This window comes from Haplochromis burtoni, unplaced genomic scaffold, assembly GCF_018398535.1.
Source record: "Haplochromis burtoni strain Fernald_Lab_line unplaced genomic scaffold, NCSU_Asbu1 Contig_706, whole genome shotgun sequence".
In the NCBI taxonomy this organism is placed as follows: Eukaryota; Metazoa; Chordata; class Actinopteri; order Cichliformes; family Cichlidae; genus Haplochromis; species Haplochromis burtoni.
Window position 1 is genome coordinate 115,608 of NW_024583067.1, and position 17,621 is coordinate 133,228.

General features: G+C 38.5%; 1 protein-coding gene across 4 annotated transcripts in view; it reads right to left on the reverse strand.

Annotated features, from left to right (window-relative positions):
* Positions 1–17,621, reverse strand: part of LOC102312819 (metabotropic glutamate receptor 8) — a 139,116-nt gene that overhangs the window by 61,237 nt on the left and 60,258 nt on the right. For all 4 annotated transcript variants that reach the window (XM_005949909.3, XM_042215373.1, XM_005949908.3 and 1 more), the window contains one exon: positions 10,316–10,532. In XM_005949909.3, coding sequence (XP_005949971.1) covers positions 10,316–10,532 — 217 coding nt within the window. The remainder of the gene's footprint in view (positions 1–10,315; positions 10,533–17,621) is intronic.

The following is a 17,621-nucleotide window of genomic DNA, read 5'->3' on the forward strand; positions in this document are numbered from 1 at the left end:
GTCATGAGACATTCTCGCAAAAAATCACGGTTTTAGTAACGCAGTAACGCAGCGTTCCTACGGGAAAGTAACGGTAATCTAATTACCATTTTTGCAATAGTAATCCCTTACTTTACTCGTTACTTGAAAAAGTAATCGGATTACAGTAACGCATTACAAGTAACGCGTTACTGCCCATCTCTGCTAAGGGCAGATAAACTATTCATAAGATTACTCTAACATCTGATTGTGAAGTCAGTTATATTCAACCAATGTAGGCAAACTTAACATTGTAGGAACAGTGGTTACAAACTTGGAAATAATTTTGTGCACACAACTTTGGTGTTTCTGGCATTCCAGAAACCTGCAGTACGTTTCTGTTGGTATGATCCTTTGATGGCAGAACTAGAGCCAGGTGACAGTCATGTTTAATTCCTACATAGCTGAGCTCTCATTTTACTTCTAGTGTCTTCCTTTTTCCTTTCAAACACTGCAGCTGCTGACTCAAGCATCATGATGACATGGGTTTGGTGTGTCCTTTCAGTGCAAGCATAAGCTGTGATGAAATCTACAGCAATAGTTCATCACTGTGACTCAGTCAGGACCTGTGTGATACCTCTCATGGTTGCTCTATGTGTCTGGAAAAGAAGAAAATACGCTGCTTTATTGAAATGTGAGGATGCTACAAGTTTCTTCTAAATGGGCCTAATGTACTTTTTTAAGAAGCACATTCTGGGATATTTATTCAAGCTGCATCTATGTCTGACATTATACCTCAATATGGTAAATGGGCTGGTTCTTACATAGTACCTTTCTACACTTTCTGAGCATGCAAAGCACTTTACACAACTTGCCTCATTCGCATAAGCACATTTTTTTCTATATATTTTTTTAACTGCTTGTCTGTGTCTGTGCTCTGTCTAACATTCACACTCCGATGGATGCATCAGAGTGCAACTTAGGGTTATTATCTTGCCCAACGGTATTTGGCATGCAGACTGCAGTACCGAGGGACTGAACCATCAAACTTCTGATTAGCAAATGACCTGCTCTACCTCTTGAGCTGCAGCCAGCCCCACTGATTTTGTTTTTCCTTGAGATTGTTTTATGTCCCTTTGCAGCTGATTTAGGAATTTGGAGGACTGTTTTTATATCTTTAGTTACTATGAGTCTTTCCCCTTTTTTTGCATTTGCATTTTCTTTTTCTGCATCTTTCTGTAGATCATCTGAGCTATGCAACATTCTCCAAGGGTTATTGTGCCAACTTGGTCTGTGATGATATTCTATAATTCAGCTTTGTCTATTAATCTTCTAACATTTGATTTCTTGAGAGCAAATGGTATCCAGCTGCTAATTCCTACCAGTAAGCTACAGCTATCAAAGCTAATTTAGCTTCTACCAGACCTGTAAAAGCCCCAAAGTATCTAGAAATTTGCTGTTCCTGTTTTTGTTCTTAATATTTTTTTTTCTTCTTTCGCGTCCTTAAAAATTCTGCTGTAAACAGTCCTGTTACTTCAGCAGCCTCTTACTGAAATCCTGGGACTAAGCTCCCAAATGACACACCCTTCCTTCTTAGTGCAAATGACTTTCACCTCCCCCTCACCTCACTGTGTCCGACTGGCTGCCACTAATGGACTGTTTTATGTGTTGGAGAAAAGGTTAGTTACTAACTGCAGATGCTCTCCTCTCAAGGGAGGAAAGGTGGAGGAATCCCTTCCCATGAAATATTCATCCACTCCTTTGACTGCATGCAGAGCATAAGGATGAAAAAAACTCCTCTTCAGGAAAAAGTGAAAATAAATAAATGAGTGATAACAAGAAAATAGGGTAAAAGTCAGAAAATACATTTCATCCATGACTGGACAACAGCAAATGTGAAAACCATATATTTAACAGGGGGACAGTTAACAGAAAGCATGTATGCCATACGGTAGAATGGGAAAAAAAGAAAAAAGTTTAAGGGCTAAAGAAATACAGATGAGAAGACAGAAGAAAATGGAGAACTGAGAGAAACAAAAGCAGATTATCTTGTACAGGATTTTACACTTCAGAAGAAGAAAAACGACAGCAGAGTTTTTCCACAGCTGATCCAACAGAAAGCCAGTGGAAATACAAACAATCAGTTTCTCTAGTTAATCTGCTGCAAACACACAAATACACAGAGGACTTTACTATATCTGACTAAAAACTGCTGCTATTCAAAAAATAATATTTTCTTGTGACAGTTTTTCATTATTAAAATGCTAAACTTTCACCCTGAGTCAAGGAAAAACAGCAGATAAATCTGCATCTTTGCTTCCTCGAAAGATGACTGAAGCTGCTGGATATGTATTCATTACAACAAATTTACATCATTACACCTTGTGAAAATTTTAGAATACATTACAAAACTCTTGTTAAAGTTTACTCATTTTATAGCGATTCATTATATATAGTGTACTCTCTTTTTTTTTCTTTTTTCTTTTTTTTTTTTTTTTTTACAGCAGAATCATTTTAAGCCAACACTTGTTTGCAGGTTTCGAACATGAACACATAATTAACAACTTCTGAGCTGGATGTCATTTTGGAGACAGTTGGTGTCATCTCAGTCTGATATAAGTTCAAATAGGACTCAGTCTGCTGACAGCTATGATTTCCCACTGAAAGAAAGCAGGAAGATCACACTTCTCCTGGTGGGGAGGCTCCAGGATTAACTGAACGGTGGTGAGACAGTGACAGACTGAAGAAAGCACAACAGCTTTTCACTGTCAGAGATCAAAACAGTTCTGTTATTCTCTCAATATCTTTGCTAAATGATGTGGTAATATCCTCAGCAAAATACTGAAATACTGAAAACTACAGCCTTAGCAGAGCATTTATTCTACCATTAGACTCAAATGCAAAAGAACCCACCGACCACTTTCATCACTCTCTAGATCTTGTTCTGACATATGGCATAGAAACTGTACATTTAACAGTATTCCTTAAAAACCCTTTTTTGTCGGATCAAATAACATTTAAATTCACAGTAATGGGGAATACATTTTATCACAGTAGATGCCTTTTTGAATGTGCTTTAAATAAGTTTTAAGGATTGCTCCACTGTTATCTTCTTCCATGCTATGTGCCAACACAGAGCAGAACAGCTACCTGAATGCTACTCCCACAGAGGTCGATTATCTTGTAAATAGTTTAGCATGTTTACTACGTATAACTCTGGATATTGTGGCTCCTCTGACAAAGAAAGTATTTGACTCCCTGGTATAATTCTCAAATGTGCATCTTAAAGCACAGATAGCAAAGATGGAAGCAAAGATAACTAGTAAGCTGCAGAGGAAATCTGACTAATTTAGTGACCACCTCTAGTCTTAGTCATAGGTTATTTGTATTCTGTTTCTTTTAGTTTTCATGTCCGATGTTTAGCAACTTCATGTCTTATTTTTGTTAGTCTCTCATCTTGTGTGCTCTTTGCTTCGTGTGCTCCCCTTGCTTTGTCTGCCATGATTCGTTTTAGGTTCAGTGTTCCCCACTTGTTTCCAATATCTGCGTTATCTCTGCGTATTTAAACCTTTTCCCTAGTTCCTTGTCATGTCATACTGTTTATTCTCTGTGCATTACTAGTGTGTTTTCCCATGCTTTGATTTATGAACTTCGTTTTCTGCCACTTCCCATTTGGACTTTTGGACTTTGTTTCCCCCTGTTGCCTTGATTTTGTGTTGCTTCTTTATGCTACTCTATCTTAGAGTCTCTATTTGGGTCCGCATTCAACACATCATGTGACATTTGTGGGTAGCTTGCTCTGGTGGTAACAATGAGCAGTCAGGCTGCAGCAGTAACAGACAGCTGTCGGGATGCAGAGTTGAAAATTCAGCATTGGGTTGCAGGACAAAGGAAGAAGCACACATCTAAGCTGCCTGTTAGGGTTAGTTCATATTGCAAATTTTTCCTTTGCTGAGAGTTTATCATTGAAGCTGTGAGACGTAGAGCCAGAAGCCAAGGCCTTGGTTAAAATGTAATCATCTATAAAAAACTAGTTGCTTCAGCCTCTTATATGAATTACAGGATTCCATTACAGACACATGACAAAGGACAAGGGTCGGCTTTAAATATCTGAACCTTTCCTAGCAAAGCTCCAAAGCAACAATGACGTTTTACTGAGCTTTATCCAGGGTTGGAGCATTCAAGACCAGTTTTGTGATTCCCAACCAAACTCTAAAAAAGAGTAAGCCATTATTTGGTGGGGAGTTGTGTTGGGTTGACCTGTTTACGCTAACATGCTCTGAGAAAGAAGAAACATTTGAGAATTTGCCCAACTCCACAGATCACGGATATTGTGGGACATCAGGAATTTCACTGGAAAAACAAAGCGGACATTTTTTCACATTTTTGCAATATACTGAATGAAAGGAAATACAACAGGAATGTTGGGGAATGTTGACTGAATAGTGATAAAATGTTGTTTTTACTATTCTTGTTTCATATTTTTCATTGTCTAATTGTGAGTATTAGCTTACTGTTACCAGTAGAGCAGTTTGTAAAGAGATACAATTAAAACTGAGTTCATCTTATTGCTCTGGTCTTCTATAACCGTTCCACTTTCTCATGTGGCCCCTTGGGAAAATTACCTGCTTACCTCTGTCCTAGAGTCATGTAATATCATTCACTGAAGTGGAAGCACCTCTCAGCAGCCCAGGAGAGCAGCTGGTGGCCTTACAGATGGAAAGTCTCTCTCCATCGGCCAGCTGTCACACTTTTACAAAGATTAAGAAGATGGAAGGAATTTTTTTATTTTAAAGTTTTTCTGGATTTTAAAGGTTTTCATTTTCTAACCACACAATGAAATATGCATTCATTCATTCTCTGTGTATAATTTGCAATATTATCATCAGCTTGCTTTTTTGTTAATTACTTCATGATAAAATTCAAACCAGACACTTGTGATTTTCTTAACATACATTCTGTTGCATTGTCCAACATTCATATATTCAATTTAGCATGTTGAACTAGTGTTAAATAACAGCAACTGAGTAACCTCACAGAGCCCTGATCTCAGCATCAAGTGCCAAAAACTGCAGTTCTTCTAATGATCACTTTGGGCTGGTCCCAAAAGTGAGTCAATCCAAATAGACTGCCACTTTAAATGCCCAACTTTACAGCAGAAGAGCACGTTTACAGCTCCTACAAAAAGTATTTTTCTCTCTAACGTTCCCCAAGCTTAAAGTTTACATTTTAAGATCGTTTTATACTGGCTGGCTGGATGCTGACACTGGCAGCTGTAACTGCTAACTGTCTGCTAGGTTTCACTACAAACGTGAGTCACTACTATGGAGCCTATGAGTCCATATAACTTAGCACTTCAAACTCTGATCTAAATATAGTCACTACTGTTGTGTCATAGCAAGAAGGTCCAAGTTTTTAATTGTGGCAAGACCCTTCTGTTTGGAGGTTGCATGGTTTTCCCAAGGCTGTTCAGATTTTCTCTTTCAATAAAGAATTTGCGAGTTTTCTGCTTAGAAAAGAAATTAAATAATCAAGGCTTGAAAATAGTTCATTGTGGCTAGATTAATCTTTTATAGGTACTGTAGAAAAGACAAAAGACACTGAGATAGCCTAAAGCCAGATGATTTTTCAGTTTCTGCTTTTGTTAAATAACAATTATTCAAATATCCTCACTTGATGAGTGTTTGGTAAAGGCATCAACTCAAGGGGGATATGGGGGTTTCATCAATCTGACCCTGAACTGCTCACCACGCTACAGTCAGAGCTGCAGTTGTTGTCATGGAGACAAACTACATAAGGTGGTCGTGGCAGCAATCCTGTGTTATGTTGTAGTTGAGCAGATCTCTATGGCCCTCAAGTTACCCACATTAGTAACATCTGGCAATATCTCAGAAGTTGGATCATCAAATCACAAAGAAAACCACATTACAGGGTGCAGGGAGTTACCTCAGAGATAAACCTATTTCCACTTTTACCACCTTCATTGTCTTTTCTCTTTTTCCTTTGGACAGACACTTCTTTCCTCTTCTCTTTCATAGGGGCTAAGGTGAAAAGTCATGTCGCTCAATACATGAGCAGGGCCAAGAAAGGAATTGGCATAGAAACCAGGGGGGCAAAACACCAGCTACTGGTAGATAGAGGAGTCAGTCAACACTGTAGGACCAGACTGGTCCAAGTTAGCATTACTTGGATTGACTACCAGAAAGGCTATGAAATAATGCCTCACACATGGATCTTGGAAAACCTATAACTATACAAGATCAACAGGATAAGAGCCTTCATTAGAGAAATGAACATTTCTATGGTAGTTTAATTTTAATGGACAGAGAAAAAAATATCAAAAATCCAAAAACCAAACATTTTCATAAAAGTTATAAATTGATTTGCAAGTTATTGAGTAAAATGAGTATAATAACAAGCTATTTTGATTAAGATTAACATTGCTCCCATTCATATCTCAATAACAAGACCACAGTCACCAAGAACACCATTATTAACACAATACACTGAATGGATTTAAATTTTGCGCTGCCCATCTCCTTTCTCATGAAAACACACGTACAGACCAATCTTAGGTTTGTGAGTGAACCCCTAAATAATTCAGAGAAAGCTTGGGAGAAACTCCTGTGTTCAAAATTGAGATAAAATCAAAATCGTGCTCTTTGGCACCAGCTTGATCCCCCATGACTGGAGGAAGAGAAATGCTTAGTGTTACCCAAAGAACACACACAGTCAAGCACAGAGTTGAAAATGTTTAGCAGAGAAACAGCTAAAGTTTCTCTGCTAAAGGTACAGAACAACTTCACCACATTGACAGGCCAAGGGATGTGACCATGTACTGTAACAATTTGGAACAGAACCTCCCTCCTTCAACCAGAACACTAAAGACAGGTTTGTGTGGGTCTTCCAGCATGACAACAACCCAAAACAGACAACCATGCCAACAAAGGAGTGGAACCACGTTAAGGTCATGTAGTGTCCTACCAAGTCTCCAGACCTCAGCCTTATTGAAAGTCTGTTGAAGGAAGTGAAGCTTCAGGGTGCCAAGTTCCCGCCAAAACACTTAAAGGATTTAGAGAGTTTCAGCTAAGAGGAGTGGGTTCAATCTACTCCTGAGGTGTGTGCAAACCTCATGACAAGAATTGTTTTACCACTGTACTTGTCAGTACATAATACCGTCCCTATTATAATAATTATGCAATACGATGTTGCAAACATGCAAAGAACTGCATGTTGAGAAAGCCTGGAGAACTATTCTAGAACTAAGACTGATCAAAGAAATTACGAGCAAGCTTTCTTGAAATTTCAGGTTGAACTTAAAACATAAAGGTGGTCATACCGTTACTGAGATTCAGGCTTGTTACAAACTGTTCTTTATATATTTCTACTCATGTCTGCACATTTCAATAAATAGCTCCATCCATTTTCCTTTTTCCAAGCAAAAAATAAAGAAATCAGGGGAAGCAAGAGACTTTTGCACAGTATTGTAAATACATATTCACTCTGTTAATGAAGCCATTTGCATGTGCAGCATTGTGTGTTTGCACAGTGACAACAGCAGCATAGATGGCACCTCACTGAGCCCACACAGGAGCCACAGCTGCTCTCTGCACAGTTATTAATCAGATGCTTTTAAAAGCCTCCATCGCAGCCATTTTTCATCATTAGTACAGCTGCCATCCTTTGCGCAGAGATTACAGCAGTGTTGCAAAGCCAGATAAATGTGTCAGCAATAAAGCAACAAGGTGATAAAGCAGAATACATGACAGATGGAAAATGAAAAATGTAATTACATTTAAATTAACTTTTTCTAGTCATAGTTCTTCTTTTTACTGTAAGTCATGCACAGAGAAATAGCTTTTTCTCTTATAATCTGAACTATATATAATAATTCAGCACTTGCTTGAATATCATATCATAAATATCAGCAAAGTATGTTCGTGACATTTTGGACATATAATAAATAGAGTGCCCTTTGTCACGAATCCAGGTTTTGCACCCAGTGTTTTCAGTTTTGGACTCTCTGTTTCTGTCAAACAGAAAATGTCAATATTCCCCATGCCCAGTCGTTGTTTCTGTTAGGTCTTCCATGTCCATAGTCACTTTTGTCTTTGTTTACTTTGGTCTGTCAAGTTTATCTGTTTAGTCTCCATCTCAGTGTTTATGCTTCCTGTGTTATTTTAATGGCCTCTCATCTCAAGTGCATTATGTTCAATTTTGCTTCCCCTCTTGCTTGTTAATTGATTCTATTCACCTACGCCTTGTTTTCCCCAGCTGTGTCTCTTTCCCTGATTACCTTGTGTGTATATTTAACCCTTAGTTTTCCTTAGTTCTTTGTCATGTTGTACTGTTTGTCTGCCTGCGTGTTTTCCCCACGTTTTACCTGCTTCAGATTACTTTTGAATCCTGTTTGCTTCAGCCACCAGGATCTGCTGCCTGACCTGAATAAAGGTGAATTTTTTCGTTTGTTCAAACCTGTCTTGGAGTCTGTATTTTGGGTCCAAATTCTACATAAACTATGAATCCCCTTCCTTCTCAAAATAAGATACAAATAGAACAAAGAAGAACAATACACTATGGTGTGTATATATGAACACATGTATAGTGTGGGTGGGGTATTCTGTGGGAGGTGTTTCGGGAGTATGGGGTGTCTAGTCCATTGCTATTAGCCGTTCAGTTCCTATATATAAACATTGTGGGAGCTTGTTCTGCATTGCCGGCAATAAGTCGGGAACATTAAGTTGTTCCCAGTACATGCTGAACTCCGGCACTGATTCTGTTAATGCTTTTTATGTACAGAATGTCTTGCCATGTGGTGGAAGGCTTCCACTTTGGTGGCCTCAGAATCTTTCCGCTTTTTGAAGATGATATGGTTCTATATGCTTCATCATATTGTATCCAGCTCAGCTTTGAGTGGTGCACAGCTGAATGTGAAGCGGTGGAAATGAGAATCAGTACCTCCAAGTCTGAGTCCTCAACCATGAAGGGGTTGAGTGCCTAATCCAAGTCAAGGATGAGTTGCTGCCAACAGTGGAGGAGTTTAAGTAACTCATGGTTTTGTTCATGAGTAACTGGAGAAGAGAGTGGGAGATCGACAGATGGATTCAGGTTATGGCTGCAGAGAAGTGGATGTTGCATTATTCCGTTGTGATAAAAAGAGCATGAAAGCAAAGCTCTCAGTTTACTGGTTGATGTATCTCTCTGCTCTCCCCTATGATCACAAGCTCTGGGTAGTTACTAATAGAATCAGACTGTGGATACAAAGTGGCAAGGGCCATCCACCCATAGAGACAGGGTGAGAAGTTTATCCATCCGGAGGGGTTCAAAGCAAAGCAGCAACTCCCCACATTGAAAGGAGTAGGTTGAGGTGGTTGGGGCATCTGAAAGGATACCTCCTGGATGCCTCCTGGGTGAGATGTTATAGCAATGTCCCACCAGAAGGAGGCCCCCTTGTAGACCCAGGACTTGCTGGAGAGATTATATCTCTCGGCTGGCCTAGGAACAACTCTGTGTTTCCCCAGACAAGCAGGAAGAGGTGGCTAGGAAGATGAAAGTGCATCCTATTTCAACTAATCATCTGTCATATGTTTCTAGAACTTGATCGGAATCTACCTGTGGTAAATTATGTTTTTCAGTAAATACAGATACAGTTTGAATGTCAGAGCAGAAACCAAGCCATGAGGTCTCTATATTTTTGAGACAGGATTTTATCAAGGTACAGATCTGGGAAAGAATACCGAAAAATATCGTCATTTTCCAATGAGCGTAGTGGCCTCATCATTTATTATCCATAAATGGAAGAAGTTTGGAAACACCAAGACTCCTCCTAGAGCTGGCTGCCCAGCATTGCAAGCTCATCGTTTAAATCATATCATAAGCCGTCATCATTCAAAGTGTGATAGAGCCAGTCCCAGCCTTTGATTAATTTAAGTAACAAAACAGAACAGAATCAGTTAAATTGAATTGAACAACTACATACAAACAAAATGCTAATCTCTATCAAACATGTGGTCACTGGTTAATTTCAAAAGTTTATATTAATTAATGTAAGGGCTTAACTCCATGTGATAACATTTTATTCAGTAAGCGCCAAACCTGATTACCTCACAGTGACCAGTCAAGGAGAAATGTGTCAGCTTCTGGCATAATAAGATCAATAATCAGTTAGAAGACATCTTCTGTTCATTCATCAACAGAGTGCAGCAAATTTATCAGATCAATAGCTTTTGGTCCCATTTCACTCAATTAGTTTTAAAAGTTCAATATTTAATTAATCTCTCTCGAGTACCAAAGTATAAAAAACTTTTAAATCTCACTTTGACTTGAATTAACCGTATATCTGTTTACAGTTTCCTACCCAACTCTCTGGAGATCTGGACAAAAGCATCAACGCCGCTCTCGCCGTAGTTTCCCTCTGAGGCAAGGGTGGACACGTAGTTCCAGCCCATCGCTGTCACAATGTCTAGCATGGCCTGAGCCTGGTAGGAGTCGGGAGGAACCACACGGGAGAAGAAGTCATAGCGTGTGTTGTCACTGAGCTCTGGAGCTGTCGACGCATAGCTGATCTGAGGAATCTGTGGAGAAACAGCAAGGTTAAAACCACTAGACCCATAGAAGTACAGATAATGCAGGCTACTGTATAAGCCGGTTTTAGTTTTTCGCAACTTTCCATTACATCATGAAAAACTCAAAATTACACTGCAAAAAGCAAACTAATAAAACAGACAATAACATGTCCTATAATTTTGGGATGATATAGAAAACTTTTAACCATAATATGTCATGCTTAAGCATCTTGATCAAATGATATGTATCAGTGTTGTTTGTTTGTACATTTTTAACCATTTTTCTAATGTGCTTCTCCCAGCTGAAAATATAACAGATCTGTTAGAAAAATAGTTGCAACATGTTCTTAATTGTTCATTCATTTGCATGTAAAAAAACAAAACTTGGCTGTACAACAAATAAGGAATAATAATCAATATATATGGAAAAACTTTCAGCGCAACAGGCTAAGAGAAGATTTCAGGAATAGAAGATGCAAACTGACAGACAATCTCAAAAACAGAAATACTGTAGCTCACAAAAACATGCAAAAATTAACCCATCGAAGTTATCAAAAGAGTAGTGGAGAATATGTATGTATATATATATATATATATATGAGAGAGTCATAAACATAAATGTATATGACTCTCTCAATGAGGAAAAAAAACAGCTCACATCCATTTCCCCTTTTCTTCTTATTGTGACTTTGAATAATGACCAGAAAAGTTTTTCTTAATTGAAGGAATTCTTCATTTTATCATAGCCAAAGAACCAACTGATCTTTTATCAAATAAATTTACAAGCAAAGAAGAGACACCACTATATCTATGAAAAATCAGGTAAAAGCGGTACTGGCAATTTATTTTACTGCTCAAGAATGTAATTTATAGAACTGATTGTAAAAACAGAAGATTGGGTATTCAGGCCAGAGAAATAGTTTGGATGTGTGTTTTTGTTTCTGTCAGTGCGCCCCAGGGCAGCTGTGGCTACAATGTAGCTTGCCATCACCAGTGTGTGAATGGGTGGATGACTGAATGTAGTGTGAAGCGCTTTGGGGTCCTTAGGGACTAGAAAAGCGCTATACAAATGCAGGCCATTTATTTATTTATTTTTATTGAAGACATCAGAAGTCATACAAACCAAACTATGAACTTAAAAGATATGGAGGAATAAAGTAGTGATTTTACTCAGACTGTTAAATATTGTCCACATTCATTTTCAAACATCTAACAGTTGATTTGTTAAGATTTAAACAAACTTCCAACTCCTGTCAGATTCAAATTAGTGAGCTTTACGGTGTGAAAAAGAGAAGTCATAGATCCTGCTGTAGGCAGGCCAACAGGCCTGCCGGGGCTGGATAATGGTCCTTTAGAGAAAGATTGAAGAGCTGATTGATTTCAACTTCAGTGTGTTGAACAGAGCACCACTGGACACCTCATCAGGATTCACAGAGGGAAAGGAAGAGGGAGGAAGATAGACAGCTGGGGGCCTAACAGCAACACAAATGTCACTCAGCCTGACTTGCTCAGTGACAGTCTACAAATTAAACACTGTACTGTAAATGCAACCCTGGCTGAGAGCTGACACTATCAGAGCACTGCAGGTTTAACACATCAGAGAGAAGCTGAAGTTTATTTCCTACAGAACTACAGAGCCTACATTTCCTGCAGAAATGAAGAACATCCCTGAGGTTCTGCTCATATTGAAAAGAAACTTTAAAAAAAGGGAAGGGAGAATATAAAAAGAAATGCAGTTACTTTTATTTAAGTTACAACTCTGATAGAAGTCATCCAATATAGTTTATCAGAAATTATAATAGGCTTGTTTTAATTGCTGATATGAATCATAAAAAGTACAACACAAAATAAAAAACATAAAAAATAAAAAAAAACTTTTTTGTATTTTCCATATCAGTGATCCTACAGCTGGATTTACATTTTCTCTTCTGGAGTTAATAGTGGAGATCCACATTTTCCATTCAACAAGGAATTAATTAATTTCGGGGAGAAATGTCAGCAATTCAGAAACTCAGAAAAACAACTTGTCACGTTAAGGATGCAGGACTCCAAGACATTATTTAAAACATAAATCGTTCTGCATCATGTTTTCCTTCAGACTTTGGGAAATGAAATATTTTCTATGTAGGTACTGCACAAAAATCATACGTTTTAAATCAAGACTGACAAATACCAATGCATAAAATAAAACTAATATGCATAAACTTTTCACAGGGCCTACAGTATGTTGCAAAATTCTTAACCAAGTTTTCATTTTAAGGCTCAAACAATGCAGGATTTAAAAGATTCAAGTAAATAGATGTCAAAGAAAGAAACCATTATTAGCTAAAAAACAATAACACGCTCCAGAGAGAAGTAAAACATCTTGTAATTGGGGACCAAGAAACAAAGCTGCATAGGAGCCCCTAGTATGTCTTTTCTGTATGATTATACTGTTATTAACATCAGCACCAGTTACACTAATACCTGCTTTAAAGGGCCTTTTCACTTTTTCTCTCCTGGTATTGCATTGCTTAAACTTTCTTGTTTTTATTAAAATGACACAGCACAGAGGCACTAATCATGGCACCATATCAATGAGCTCTAAGCACAAAATCCATAAAGACTTGGCTCTACCACACCAGGCTGTGCCCCTGAGACAATCCAGCACATAACTGCAGGGTTCAAGATGTTAGCAGGCAGGGAATACATTGAAAACCATAACCAGGAGGCTGGCATAGTATACCCAGTAACATCCCAGTATAGTTTGGAAGTCCCTAGGTCAAAACGGGATGCGCCCCCTATAAGTGGGTGGTTGAGAATGACCCTGCTAAGGTCCTGTGGGACTTTCAGATACATACAGAAAAATTGGTCAACCAGACATAGTAGTGGTGGACAAGCAGAAGAAGACAGCCGCAGTGATAGATGTAGCTATACCAAAGGAACTGTAGAAGCTTGCAGCTTGGTAGAAAACATGCAACAAGAAGAAATGAGAGTGAGACAAAACTCTCACTCCCATTTCTTCTTGTTGCATGTTGAAGCTCTACTTGGAACCTTGTTAAGATCCAATCATGTAATATATGATTTTTTTCCTATTTTTCAAGTGGTCTTAAATTTTGATCAGGACTGCATATACAGAATCAGTCAAAAGTTTTAGAACGGCCCAAAATTTTCAGTTTTGCATTGAAAATTATGGTGTCAGAGATGGCGCGGCCACGTCCAGACGCCTTCCTGACCGCTCCGCTCAGGCTAGGCAGCGCCTGTATCACCTGTATCACCTGTATCACCTACGACAACTGAGGAAGTTCAGGGTCTCTCCAAAGATCCTCAGGATTTTCTATACAGGCGCTGTGGAGAGCATCCTCACACAGAACATGACATCGTGGTTTGGGAACAGCTGTGTGAAGGACCAAAAAGCTCTCCAGAGAGTGATCCGTACAGCAGAACGCTGCTGCAGGATTGCTCTCCCCCCGCTTCAGGACACCTACACCAGGAGATGCCGGACTAGAGCAGCGCAGATACTGAAGGACCCGTCCCATCCTGGCAACAAACTGTTCCAACTTCTGCAATCTGGTAGAAGGTTCCGCATCTTCCGGGCAAGGACAGAGAGACTCAAGAGGAGCTTCTATCCCCAAGCCATCCGTGCCCTAAACACACACACCCGCCCTCTCACATCATCTATAATTGACTGAGACAGGACTCTTCCAGACACTAAACCAAGGCACAATGTACATTTCAATTCCTTTAATTTTAAATATGTTTATATTGTCTATCCTGTAAAATAGTCAGATGTCTATTCATATTAATGTACAGAATTCACCTGCTTGCTGCTACTACTGCACATTCACCCAATGTATATACTATATATATATATATATAATATGTTCTTCCTCTACACCCCCCCCCCCCCCCAATTTTTTGCACATGTCGAGGAGCGTGTCAGGCTACATTTCACTGTGTTATACTTGTATAACTATGCATGTGACAAATAAAGAACCTTGAACCTTGAACCTTGAAAATTATGCAGTTTAATGTCTCATTGCGCTGTTTAACTGATGCTCACAAAGGTATGGTACTACAGTGTGTTCCAGCACTGCTTTTATACAAATAGAGGGAGTGGAGTGCAGATCCACTGAGCGCAACATGGCAACTGCCTCAACGCTACCCGAAATTGAACCTCCCCAAAAGTAAAACAGTATGTTGGATGTGCCACGCAATGCTCAATTGGTGGGAACTAGTGCGTTAGCGCAGTTAGCTTGTTAACGTGTTGACGCCGTCCAGCCCCACGCACGGGGCGATCCGCGGTAACTCGTTAACGGAGATTTGCCGCGTTATGGCGTTAATGTCATTTTAACGAGATTAACGCTGACAGCACTAGTGGGAACACAACGAATATGACTGCACATTTACGCCGACATCATCCTAGTGCAAAGACAAGTGGAAGCAGACAAAAACAACAAGCACACATGCTACAAACTTTACCCGAGTCATTTAGACAGCCGTTAGCACATGATTCTCCTTATGGGGACCTGATATGTTTAATATGCTGCTGAGAATATAGCCCAGAAGAAGCGTATAGTATAGCTTTTATTTTGGAAAGAGCCATTTCTCTGTAATAAACTCTCTTTTCCAAAGATGAGTGATTTCTCGATCAGATAGATTTATTTTTTTATTACTTTGTTGTTTCAGCAACATTAAATTTAAAAACTGTACTTTTGAGTTAAAATATATATTTATAATTTTAATAAATGACAAATTAAAAAGGCACCAAAGGAACCAAACCAAACCGTGAATTTTGTGTATCGTTGCCCCCCTAATATATATGTGTGTGTGTGTGTGTGTGTGTCTTAGCATTGGGGTTTTTGTGCAGACTGATGAATATAGAATATTAATGAATATACAAATTGCTCTCTAGCAGCAGCTCTTCCTGCTACATTCCCTCTGCACCTGTGTACCCCAATTACTCAAATTTACCTTGTTAGGTGCAGGGTGAGTGGAGCAGTTTGAAAGGAAAACAGGTGGTCCATGAGAGTGTTCTTTCTTGAATGTTTAATGAAAGCATGAAGAAATTAAACTGGCATCATACATGTAAGCAAAGCATTTTTGCTTTTACAAAAACATAATAACAAGGTCTCTACAGGGTGAAAAAATAGATCAAGCTTTGTGGGGAATAAAACTGACTTATAAGAATAATTACAATGATAATAACAATAATAGTAATAATGATTACTGTGTTACAGTTCGTGAAATAAGAGGCCCCTTCCAAATGTGTGTTAAATAAATTGCAGTGACTCACAGACAAAAAACTCTCTTGCCCTTTTGGTGGCTTTTGGAGGACTCTTTGCTATGCTGAAGGGCTGTAATTTTAGTTAGTAGCTTATTTGGAAACCCTGCTGGTCAGTTCCAAGCACTCACTTCTCCCTCAACACAGACGTGTGATCATCAGTTTTAACAAAACATCACAATACTACAGCTAACTTGATTGCATTGGCTCTGAATTGACCCGAAATCATTGATATCTGATACAACTTTCTGACCTTACTGATATCCAATCCAAATATCATATCGCTCCATCTATCTATATGATCTTATTTTAAGTTCATGACTTTGGTTTTATATAATATTTTGGAATCGTGGTGAATTCTCCCACTGGTTTGATCGATAGCAACAATCATTACCCTCCACACCAGAATATTGCTATGCTGGAACAGGAACAGATCCATCTGACACTGAGCTCATATGTTCTTTTTAGGATATCTCTACACATTTTAGCCATATGTGGACATGTTTGCTGTTTTCTGCAATCTCAGGCTGCTTTCTGTCACAGAGACTGATGCTTGTCATTCTGTGACAGCTAAAGCGTTCCGCTTGACTGAACAATAAAAGAAGGGATCCATCATTGGTGACAGCTCTCATCCATCATCTTGTATTCTGTGCTCTGTTTTTTATGATTTAAGCTGTTTAGTATCAACTGCCTCTGCCCTGGACAAGAAACAGCTTTCCCCTAGAGGTGAAATTCTGCATGGTTCCTGCTGTTGCATGTCTTTCATGTTTAATGTTTTCTTCTAGCAGTGATCAAAATAAATTCAGGGTAGATTCAAAATGACTGACTATCTCAGAAAATTCTCCCTTCTGGAAAGGCACAAAAAAGTCAATAACTAGAAATTGAGTTTTCTTATTTAATGAAATGTTTATACCAATATTAACTACTGGGTCCTTTCATTTCTAAAGAATTCTCAGAGCTTACTGTCTAAATGTAGCCAGATCAACCAGTTTGTAGGCTTTGACACTAAGTCAGCCCATCTCCACATGACATTTGGCATTCTGCTATTTAAAAGTGAGCTTAAATCTACAATCAAACAATCAAAAGAACAGTTTGAAGTTGGAGGAAGTGAAACATAGTTAGTAGATGATACTATTTTGGCATGAAATTGCTAACAATACTAAACTTTGCTCTAACAATGCTGCAGTACACCACCTCATAAAATATGAAATTATTAAAAAGGTGTGCTAATTTACTCATTCATTATTTTTTATATTTAAGTGCCTGACCTAATAGTATTTGGGATATTGTGACAATCTTTCTGCCAAACAGAAGTGACATGAGAGAGATTCCCAATCACATGAAAACATTTTGCATTTTTAATCCTTTCAAAAATCTACACAATTCTTGCACAAAAGTGTTTTTCCTAGGTTTTGCAGTATAACTAATTTGCAACTTTTTAAAGTATCTATGTTTCATATTCATCTCACAACTGGTGGATTTAGACCTGCGTTATTCTCCCAGCTCAGAGCTAATGCTCTCATCTGCTAATGCTCTCATCTGCTAATGCTCTCATCTGCTAATGCTCTCATCTGCTAATGCTCTCATCAGTGATGAGAGCATTAGCAGCTTTACTTATATCAGCAGGTGGTGATAAAGGTGAACTAAATAGTGGAAGAAAAGATTCAAGGATAACTTCTTTGCTGGATTTACACTACTGTACACAAAACGATGTCATATATATTCTATATTTCAGTTTGAATGAACAACATAAGTTAAAAATTGTCACATATTTGCTTTGATTGATTATTCTCCAAATTATAAAAATCCCGTTATATTGTCTTTTTTTTTGGGGG